General features: G+C 40.1%; 2 protein-coding genes across 2 annotated transcripts; both read right to left on the reverse strand.

Moving 5' to 3' along the window:
• Positions 1-2,055: 2,055 nt before the first annotated feature.
• On the reverse strand, positions 2,056-6,530 carry LOC103511340. The gene is made up of 3 exons (XM_026825126.1): positions 6,103-6,530; positions 3,199-3,662; positions 2,056-2,193 (listed from the first exon to the last, which is right to left on the reverse strand). The coding sequence occupies exons 1-3, from the start codon at positions 6,272-6,274 to the stop codon at positions 2,056-2,058; spliced, it is 774 nt and encodes a 257-aa protein (XP_026680927.1). The 5' UTR covers positions 6,275-6,530.
• On the reverse strand, positions 6,399-8,235 carry LOC103511342 (transmembrane emp24 domain-containing protein 7-like). Its single transcript, XM_008476061.2, has 3 exons — positions 8,042-8,235; positions 6,699-6,913; positions 6,399-6,408 (listed from the first exon to the last, which is right to left on the reverse strand). The coding sequence occupies exons 1-3, from the start codon at positions 8,213-8,215 to the stop codon at positions 6,399-6,401; spliced, it is 399 nt and encodes a 132-aa protein (XP_008474283.2). The 5' UTR covers positions 8,216-8,235.
• Positions 8,236-11,167: the final 2,932 nt, after the last annotated feature.

Below are 11,167 nucleotides of genomic sequence, written 5' to 3' on the forward strand. Positions count from 1 at the left end.
TGTTGTTTACAAGCTGCAAATGAATTACCTAGGTATAGGGATTTTTATTTTTCATTATTATTACTTTTTTTTAAGATTCCGCAAAAGCTTTTAACCAACTTTCACACACACTATAGACCTGACAGGTACGGCTGAAAAGGTCCGATTGTCAGGTCTACCTGACAGTGAGTGGCTGGCCTTATAATCAAAATCAAAAGAAACTAATCAACTTACCCTGACAGTGCAACAATCCGTGACGGTTACCTCGGTAATTCTGAGCGGCCAAATCATGGAACGCCATCTGAATAGCCGACTCAGTGATGGCCTCAGTGATGTCCTTTGGCATGGTAGTCTCGTCGGATTTCTCCTCCACTATGGTGTAGGAGGAGGGAGGTGGAGGTGTGTTGGAGAGGATGGTGGAGGAGGAAGGTGGTGTGGTGGAGGGGAACAGGTCGTGCAGGTTTCCAAGATTACGAGACTCTGGGAAGATCACTCACACTGATCATAATGATCATAATCAGGTTCAATAACAAATATTCATTAACACGAGAATGTTAAAAAATAAAAAACACTAATTACTATTATTACAGAAAGTCAGAAAACAACTACGAACGAAAAACTGTACTGCAGGGCTGTTTACTTAGACCATTGTTTACCTTTATCACGAGAATGTTAAAGAATAAAAACACGAATTACTATTATTACAGAAAGTCAGAAAACAACTACGAACAAAAAACTGTACTGCAGGGCTGTTTACTTAGACCATTGTTTACTTTTAATTTTATGCACAGAAAAAAAATAACGCGTAAACCAGTGGAATTGCAGACTACAAATAATTAATGGGATACAAACAGTTAATATGGAGCTTACACAAAGTTAGGTTGATTCTAAAGTTTATATCTAGACATTTATTATGCTTTTGATATTATCAGTTCAAACCCACGTCTATAGGTACCTACAGAAACGTGGCAACATTGTTCAATGAAAAATTTACCTTTAATTTTATGCACAGAAAAAAATAACGCGTAAACCAGTGGAATTACAGACTACAAATAATTAATGGGATACAAAAAGTTGGAGCTTACACAAAGTTAGGTTGATTCTAAAGTTTATATTTAGACATTTATTATGCTTTTGATATTATCAGTTCAAACCCACGTCTATTTTGGAGCTTACACAAAGTTAGGTTGATTCTAAAGTTTATATTTAGACATTTATTATGCTTTTGATATTATCAGTTCAAACCCACGTCTATAGGTACCTACAGAAACGTGGCAACATTGTTCAATGAAAAATATTTTATTGATAGGTACCGTAAGTCTAACACTAGGCGAGCTACATAATATTTAAACTTTGTTGAGAGACAATGAAACGAGGAAACCTCACGGGGGGAAAAAAGCAAAAGGTTATGATTTATAAACCATACCTACCTACTTGATTTTTTAAATTTTAACAAACAATTCGACAATTTTTAACTAAGTCTAACACTAGGCGAGCTAAATAATATTTAAACTTTGTTGAGAGATAATGAAACGAGGAAACCTCACGGGGGAAAAAAGCAAAAGGTTATGATTTATAAACCATACCTACCTACTTGATTTTTTAAATTTTAACAAACAATTCGACAATTTTTAATGCAGAAGTATACGGTTTTATTGCTAGCAAATAACTTTACAATAGCCATTATAAGATTGTTAAAAGCCTAAAAAAAATCACACAAGAACATGACATTGAAACACTAAAAAAAAACAGGAAAAATTTACGAAATTTTACGTTAAATTATTTTGTACAAAAACGCGATCTATTTTTTCCACGAGGGTCCCCGAAGCATCAGATAGAAAAGCCCTAGAATCCCTAGATCAATGAGTGCATGGTGTCCCTAGCCCTAGATCAATGAGTGCATGGTGTCCCTAGCCCTAGATCAATGAGTGCATGGTGTACCTAGCCCTAGATCAATGAGTGCATGGTGTCCCTAGCCCTAGATCAATGAGTGCATGGTGTCCCTAGCCCTAGATCAATGAGTGCATGGTGTCCATAGCCCTAGATCAATGAGCGCATGGTGTACCTAGCCCTAGATCAATGGGTGCATGGTGCCGTGACATCAATCCCTCCTGCTGCCCCCGCAGCATAAACCATATCCTTCATGGTGGCATTCCATTGTTTCTCCACCTCTAAGGTGTGTCCACTAGTCGACCGGCCGTCTATCGATGTCGCCTGAACCATCCAGACTGCCTCGACAACGAAGATTCACCTCGTCGATCGACAGCCGAGCTGGTCGACTATGTTTGAACACACCTAAGCAACAGAAAGATATAGGTATCTATTTTTTTTAGGATCCAGCACTGATTGGGTACTTATTGACCAATAGGAACAGTTGCATTGAGAAGAGGATAAGGGTGGTTGGGAAAAGGCTTTAGAATTCCTTCCAATTATACTTCAGGGATTTTGGGGCATTTCCGGACCCAAAGATACCTACATTACATACATTAATTTTGTAGGGTAAGGCTAGTAAATATTTCTCTGTCCTTTTTCCTTTTGTCTATAGCAGTGGGTCTTTGTTTCTCCAGTTATTCTGACAGGTACACAACTGATCAGGTATACAGTGCAAAAGTCCTAAACTAAAATGGACGCGGCACGTAAGGCATCAAGAAGAGACCGCCTTAACATGATATCTGACACCTGATGAGCACACACACTATCAGGTGGACCTGATCAGGTATACCTGTCGTCAGGTCTACCTGATAGTGAGTGGCTGGCCAAAGATAGTTGAAAACTGAGAACTGATCAGGTGTACCTGATAGAACCGCCACAGTCTCATCAGGTGGCATCAAGAAGAAACCGCCTTAACATGATATCTGACACCTGATGAGCACACACACTATCAGGTGGACCTGATCAGGTATACCTGATAGTGAGTGGCTGGCCAAAGATAGTTGAAAACTGAGAACTGATCAGGTGTACCTGATAGAACCGCCACAGTCATCAGGTGTGCTACTCATTTTCCTCACGAGGTTGAGTGGGCCCCGCAACAGCCGGTCACGGAATCAATTATTTGCATGATACAAATTTTTTGACCTCGCCGGCAATCGAACTCGGCTCTCCCGCGCGCAAGACGAGCGCAGTAGCAATCGAACTCGGGTCTCCCGCGCGCAAGACGAGCGCAGTGACCACTACACCATGAGAGCTGACATTATTTTTAAATAAACACATCCATCTCACCTGCAAATCATTATCTTCCATGAGTAACTCCGGATTCTCCTTCTTGTACTGTCTGGCGATTTCCTCGTGTTCCTTCATGAGAGCTGACATTATTTTTAAATAAACCACATCCAATCTCACCTGCAAATCATTATCTTCCATGAGTAACTCCGGATTCTCCTTCTTGTACTGTCTGGCGATTTCCTCGTGTTCCTTATCCGAATCTTCCATGAGTAACTCCGGATTCTCCTTCTTGTACTGTCTGGCGATTTCCTCGTGTTCCTTATCCGACAGTTTCATGTTGTTCAGCTTCTCGAAGTCCTGGAACAGATTCTTCTGGTAGTTCTCCAGAAACACCTTGTCCTCGGCCTTCAGACCGCCCTTCTGGGCCACCTTCTCGAACGTGTTAACCAGTTTGAGGGCCTCCCGAATCTGCTCGGGGCTCATGCCCACGAGTATCCTGAGAAAGGACTTCCAGTTCCGACCTGGAGAGAAGGGTTAAAGTTACTTTGGGTTTCATCGTGACGAGTAGGTACTAGGTGTACTTTGGGTTCCATCGTGACGAGTAGGTACTAGGTGTCTAGCAAGGCCACAAGGCCATCCACTCACTATCAGGTAGACCTGACAGGTACGGCTGAAAAGGTCTGCCTGTCGGGTCTACCTTATAGTGAGTGGCTGGCCTAACCTTGCCAATCTTGCAGATAAAATAGAGTACCTACCTACATGAACCCGGCTTTACTAGGTGTCTAGCAAGGCCACAAGGCCATCCACTCACTATCAGGTAGACCTGACAGGTACGGCTGAAAAGAACTAGGTGTCTAGCAAGGCCACAAGGCCAGCCACTATCAGGTAGACCTGACAGGTACGGCTGAAAAGGTCTGCCTGTCGGATCTACCTAATAGTGAGTGGCCGGCCTAACCTTGCCAATCTTGCTGATAAAATAGAGTACCTACCTTCATGTACCCTGCTTACTGCTTATACTTCGAAAATGAGGTAAAAAAAGTGCCTTTGCTTCCGCAGTCTGTCTAAACAAGGTCCCATGTATTTCTATCAACTGATTAATAGTGCATCAAGCATTCAAGCAAAAAGACAAAGTATGCAAAAAACTGTACAGTGCACCTCCTTGTGCTCCAGGTAATGCTATGCAAATACTGCAAAATAGTAATCAAGTAATCAAACGAAATATAAAAAAATAAGGTAAAAAAAGTGCCTTTGCTTCCGCAGTCTGTCTAAACAAGGTCCCAACAGTGCACCTCGTTGTGCTCCAGGTAATGCTATGCAAATACTGCAAAATAGTAATCAAACGAAATATAAAATAAAAATACACGTGCCTTTTAGACCGAGCCATGAAGAATGAAAATAAACAAATAATTCAAAACTGAAAGACGAAAGCCAAAACAAAAGAAAGTATTTTCTTTTTTCAATATATAAAAAAAGAAAAGTTAATTCCAAAAGAAGCGAAATCCTGAATGGGATGAAAAAAAAGCGGAAAGAAAAATGGCAAACGAAGAAAAAACAAATTGAAATAGAGAGCAAGATTAATGTTCATTTCAAATAGCGAATGACGGAGATTGGGGGAAAAGAGAAGAAAAGAAAGCGGGAGTAAAAAGAAACTCTGGCAAGCTCAATAGTAATTCAAGAGTTGTGTTGAATATCATTAGATTTTTATATTTATACTTACGTTAGATTTATACTATAGGTAGGTATAATTAAATTTATTCCTACATTAGATTTATACATATTTTGAACTTTTAGACGTGGGTTTCTTTTTTGCTGACTCAGACGTGTGCAGAATCTAAAAATGGAAAGTAACAAGAAAAGTGCCTGCGTATAAAAAAAAGAAAAGTTAATTCCAAAAGAAGCGAAATCCTGAATGGGATGAAAAAAAAAAAGAAAAAAAAAAAAAAGCGGAAAGAAAAATGGCAAACGAAGAAAAAACAAATTGAAATAGAGAGCAAGATTAATGTTCATTTCAAATAGCGAATGACGGAGATTGGGGGAAAGAGAAGAAAAGAAAGCGGGAGTAAAAAGAAACTCTGGCAAGCTCAATAGTAATTCAAGAGTTGTGTTGAATATCATTAGATTTATATTTAAACCCACGTTAGATTTATACTATAGGTATAATTAAATTTATTCCTACATTAGATTTATTTTGAACTTTTAGACGTGGGTTTCTTTTTTGCTGACTCAGACGTGTGCAGAATCTAAAAATGGAAAGTAACAAGAAAAGTGCCTGGTCGCGGGTTCGGTTCCCGCCCAGAACGTACTTTATCCCAAACAGAATAGGTTTGTTCTTGGAACGACTGGCTTTCCCCTATCCTGTCCTTCTCTTTTCGATTTCGGGACGATAAGACCTTAGCAGTTACAGTTTCCTCTATTAAACCTCTTTAAAAAAGTCCATCAAACCTCTTGGGGGGGTGAACCCCCGCCCTAGGTCAGCCACTTGGAACAACTGGCTTTCCCCTATCCTGTCCTTCTCTTTTCGATTTCGGGACGATAAGACCTTAGCAGTTACAGTTTCCTCGATTAAACCTCTTTAAAAAAGTCCATCAAACCTCTTGGGGGGGGGGACCCCCTCAGATGGTGGTCCCGCCCTAGGTCAGCCACTCACTATCAGGTAGACCTGACAGGCGGATCTCTTTAGGCGTACCTGTTAGGTCTATCTGATGGTAAGTGACCGGCCCTAGACTTGGGCGTAACTAAACCTCAATAATAATAAACAAATAAATATATCCTAAATTTGGTCCCGGCCTAGACTTACTACTTCTGGGGCGAAACACAACAGCTGGCTTTCTCCTATCTTATCCCCCTCTCTTCGCTTTCCGGACGATAAGACAATATTATATAAGACATAAGCAGTTACAGTTCTCTTTTCTCTATCAAACTAAAAAAAAAACTTAGGTCGTGGTTCCGGCCTAGACTTACCAGCTTTGGTGGCCGTATAGTAAAACGCCTTGTACACGGGATGAACCTTAATTTCCTCCTCCGTCATATTGGCCATTGCTTTCACCATACGCGGATAATTCTGAGCGGCCAAATCATGGAACGCCATCTGAATAGCCGACTCAGTGATGGCCTCAGTGATGTCTTTTGGCATGGTAGTCTCGTCGGATTTCTCCTCTACGATAGTGTAGGAGGAGGGAGGGGGAGGTGTGTTGGAGAGGATGGTGGAGGAGGAAGGTGGTGTGGTGGAGGGGAACAGGTCGTGCAGGTTTCCAAGATTACGAGACTCTGTGGGGGAGATAGAAAGATGATATAGCCATTAGAAATGTGAAAATAATTGAAGACTTATGGCCATTAGAGAGTTCCCTGTCCAAATCTGTCCTTATCTTATCGTACTTATCCCCTGTCCAAATGAATTGAGCTTGTGAACGAACAAAATTCTACAGGTGTGTCCAAACATAGCCCATCCGCGTTGTCGATAGACGAGGTGAATCTATGTTGTCGAGGCAGTGTGGACGGTTCAGTCAATGTCGATCGACTCATTGTGGACTCATAACGGTGAGTCCGACTCACCTTACGACTCGGACTCGACTGCTACAGCCGCATGAGTAGAGATCACTTCGAGTGCAGACGAGTATGTTGAGAACTCATTGCTGAAACACACCACATAGGTACCCTCTACAAGAGTCACAAACTGATGTGTGTCAAACTGAGATTTGACTTGCCGATAGATGATCTCTTTGGTCGGAGCTTCTATGGAAACATCTACATCATACTTTCCACCTGTTACCACCTGTAAACATCATAAAAAGATAAATTATCCTGTTTATCAAAAGTGTCCATTCAAGTAGCTTTACTTAATGTTGCACAAAAGAATTGCTGTTTGTTTAAATTTCCTATTGATTTTAGGAAAGTCATGAAATTTTATCAATTCTTTTTATGATGTTTACAGGTGGTAACAGGTGGAAAGTATGATGTAGATGTTTCCATAGAAGCTCCGACCAAAGAGATCATCTATCGGCAAGTCAAAAAATCTATGTTGTCGAGGCAGTGTGGACGGTTCAGTCGATGTCGATCGACTCATTGTGGACTCATAACGGTGAGTCCGACTCACCTTACGACTCGGACTCGACTGCTACAGCTGCATGAGTAGAGATCACTTTGAGTGCAGATGATGCCAATATGGTTAAGACAAGTGGGTCTAATCTTTTTTTCTTTAAAAAAAGAGGTTTGACAGAGGGAACTGTAACTGCTATGGTCTTATCGTCCCGAAATCGAAGAGAGAAGGAAGACAGGATAGGAATTGCTACTTGAATGGACACTTTTGAAGAAACATTTGAAAAGGTCATTGGGAGTCACTGAACTCAATCTCTTATTGTGATTCCCTTCAGTTTACTACAGGCAAAGCCATATTTTATTATGTTACTTTTTTTTGAGTCATCATATGAAATTTCTCTTTGGACTGGTTTGGACTGGTAGCGGGTGTGGTGGAGCCGTTACATTGAAACTAGTCCAAAGAGATATTTTGTATGATGACTAGTCACATAATAAAATACGACTGAACATGACAAGAATCAATACCTAGATATTTAAGTTGTACACGCATTTTTGTCTCATATGTACGGGACAGATTTCTTTTAAGTTTCATGATAGGCAACTGTTATGTTGGTCTACAGATAGAAAAAGGTAGGTATCTTCTTCATAACTCAACTGATTTCTACTGTTTATTGATCAAGTTACAAGTTTATCAGGCAGTAGTTACCTTACTTTACCTCTTATCACAGTCTAAAGCAGTCTTCTTGCCTGGATAACTGAGCTGTATTTGGAGAAACCCTAGCCCTTGTCAGTTGTACTCTGGTAGTTTTTCAGCACTCTAGCTGTACCCAATAACTTATTAAGCCCTTGGAACATGTCTACTCACCTGAAATTCCAGGATGACTGATGTATTTCTCTTGATATCTTCAAAGAAACACTCTCTGGCATTATCAGCTAGTTCAAACGTCAACTCGACCGCTTGCACTATTTGGTGAAGGATGAGAAGGAAAAAGAACCCAATCCATTGTTTTTTCAGCAACATACTTATCCTGAGGTTCATTTTGATTGTTTAATTCAATTTAACATTCGCTTAAGGTTTAGACTTACTAGACATTGACTTTAGAGTTCTGTAGACTTGCTAGACAGACCGGAGCTCGTGAGGCCATGGTGCAATTAAATTTTAATTAATGACCGGGCTATGCCGGTGTAGAGGTAGAACACATGGACTAAGGATATCTAGTAGAATTTATCATGAGACTAAACTATCCAACGCAGGAGAGAGATTAAGTTGTGAGTCTGTTACATAGGCGGCGATAGGGGGGGGCTTGGGGGGCTTAAGCCCCCCCAAAGTTATCAGGGCCTCTTACACTAGATAAAATTGGATTTCAGAATAATAATCCAAAACACCATTTTTTACTTTTATCCTATAGGAAGGAAAGTAATGTAATCGGGTCAAATTTTCGATGGTCAGTTTTTAGTGCCAAAACACGTTTTGAGGTCCCTAGAGCCTAAATCCAAAGTTTCAGCCATTGGTCCGTGTGTGTATCTGTGTGTCTGTCTGTAAACAAAATATCTCGAGAACGGTAAGAGCTAGCGACTTGAAATTTGGTATGTAGCTGTCAAATGTGATAAGGATGCGACACGAAACTTTTGGTTAAGATCGGTGCATTGGTTGGCGGCATTTTACCGCTTTTTGGCGGTTTTCGGTCTAGTTTAACAATATCTCGGGAACGGTATGAGCTAGAGACTTGAAATTTGGTATGTAGTTCACAAATGTGACAAGGATGAAACAGAAAACGTTTAGTTAAGATAGGTACTGCGCTTGGCGGTATTTTGACCGCTTTTGGACGGATTTCGACCGTTTTTTGGCGGTTTTCAGCTATACCGACTAAACGGTTAGAGATATGGTAAAAGTTAGGGTAAAATAATATATACTCAAATAAGCATCATTCAATAAGATAAGGAAAGTTGTGAGATGTTCACACCAGATTTTTTACATAAAGCTAAATCAAAATTTTGAAGGTGTACCTTCAAAATCAAGCCCCCCCAAAACTAAACAAAATATCTCGAGAACGGTAAGAGCTAGCGACTTGAAATTTGGTATGTATAGCTGTCAAATGTGACAAGGATGCGACACGAAACTTTTGGTTAAGATCGGTGCATTGGTTGGCGGCATTTTACCGCTTTTGGCGGTTTTCGGTGTAATTTAACAATATCTCGGGAACGGTATAAGCTAAAGACTTCAAATTTGGTATGTAGTTCACAAAGCGGTTTTTGGTGTATTTTAACAATATCTCGGGAACGGTATGAGCTAGAGACTTGAAATTTGGTATGTAGTTCACAAATGTGACAAGGATGAAACAGAAAACGTTTAGTTAAGATAGGTACTGCGCTTGGCGGTATTTTGACCGCTTTTGGACGGATTTCGACCGTTTTTTGGCGGTTTTGGAGTGAACTGTAACTGCTAAGGCCTCATTGTCCCGAAGGCGAAGAGAGAAAGAAGACAGGATATTAAAAAGCCAGCCTTTCTGAAAACGAACATTATCCGTTCAGGATTCAGGCGGAAATGGAACCCGTGGCCTAGCGCATACAAGGCAGAGACGCTACCTTCCAAGCTAACTAGGCTTTCTTAATCTATATATACTTCTTAATCCATCATACCTTAATCCATACTTACGTCTTAATCCATACATACTTCTTAATCCATACATACGTCTTAATCCATACGTACGTCTTAATCCATACATACTTCTTAATCCATACTTACGTCTTAATCCATACATACTTCTTAATCCATGAATTTTTTTCTCCTTCTTCACCTTTTCCAGTTTATACGGGTTCAGTGTTTTTCGTCAATGTGAAATACTGTTGTTTACAAATGCAAAGGAATTAGCTAGTAGGCCATTTTCCTAGGCGTGTCCCAATATTTCCGTACAATACCAATGCAATATACGTCTCAAAGTGAACTTCTCCGGACGTAAAATGATCCCCCATTCGGATCTCCGGGGCCTTGAGTCCCATCATCTTAAATGCCCTAAAATGGAATTAATAGAATGTAAAAAAAAGGCTATAATAAAATTCTAGATTTTAAATGGTAGCAATGAAACACCTGCTGATATTTATTTCATGGATTCGAACCCGGGAGCTTCTGCTTGGCAAGCAAGCGCGTTACCACTGGGCTAAAGAGGCTACAATTACCTGTCTAAATGGAAGGTAGCAATTTCGGAGTTGTGTCGTTCATAGTCAGTGAAATAGAAGTGATTGGGTAATGTTTGCTGGTCACGGGGGAACCTGAAATCAAATGATATACGAGTACCTACATATGTAGAGGTTTTACGTTTTACCAATTTCTCTTCACCATAAAATAGCTGTTATTAGTAGCTCTGAACTAGTGCTGCAGGAAGAAAAAGCCATTAATTCAAAATCAACGTCTGCCTTGTAAGCGCTAGGCAGCAGGTTCGATTCCCGACCGGGCGGATTTTATCCTCAACAGATAAGCTTCGTTCTCGGAAAGGCTGGCTAGCGCTTACATGGCAAACGCGCTACCCTCCAAGCTACCTATCCAGCTCATTTGCACTGAATTATTAAAAAGTTTAATGGAAGAAAAAAAATAATAATAATAAAAAGGGAGGTTTCATTCTAATTAATTTAAAAACAACACAAGAACATTTCAACATAATTTTCGTTCCAGAGCTGAGCAGCTCCTTGAAGAACTTTTAGACAGCTTGACTGAAAGAGTGGAATACAGTGTGACTCATAAGTATTTTTTACCTTTATTTATTATTATTATTATTTTCAAAAGTATTGTATCTTTTGATTGTAATTGTATGTAAGGATTGAATAAAGGACAAGGGAAGGGTTTGTATAATAAGGAGAAGGTTTATTGAAAGCAGAGAAATGTGAACAGAGAAATTTGTACAGAATGAAAAGATGTATCAGCACTGGGAGAGTTTTTCCAGTTGTTGATTTCGTTGCTAGGAGACAATATTACTGGGTGGTTGTTGTTTTTGTA

Source organism: Diaphorina citri, unplaced genomic scaffold, assembly GCF_000475195.1.
Source record: "Diaphorina citri unplaced genomic scaffold, Diaci psyllid genome assembly version 1.1 scaffold703, whole genome shotgun sequence".
Lineage (NCBI taxonomy): Eukaryota > Metazoa > Arthropoda > Insecta > Hemiptera > Psyllidae > Diaphorina > Diaphorina citri.

Coding starts and splice junctions, on each gene's coding strand:
- LOC103511340 (XM_026825126.1), bottom strand. CDS start 6,274: ATGCCAAAAGACATCACTGAGGCCATCACTGAGTCGGCTATTCAGATG. Junction 3,663..6,102: donor CTATACGGCCACCAAAGCTG/GTAAGTCTAGGC, acceptor CCTTCTCTCCAG/GTCGGAACTGGAAGTCCTTT. Junction 2,194..3,198: donor TGGAAGATAATGATTTGCAG/GTGAGATGGATG, acceptor TGGATGGTTCAG/GCGACATCGATAGACGGCCG.
- LOC103511342 (XM_008476061.2), bottom strand. CDS start 8,215: ATGAACCTCAGGATAAGTATGTTGCTGAAAAAACAATGGATTGGGTTC. Junction 6,914..8,041: donor CAGTCATCCTGGAATTTCAG/GTGAGTAGACAT, acceptor TGATGTTTACAG/GTGGTAACAGGTGGAAAGTA.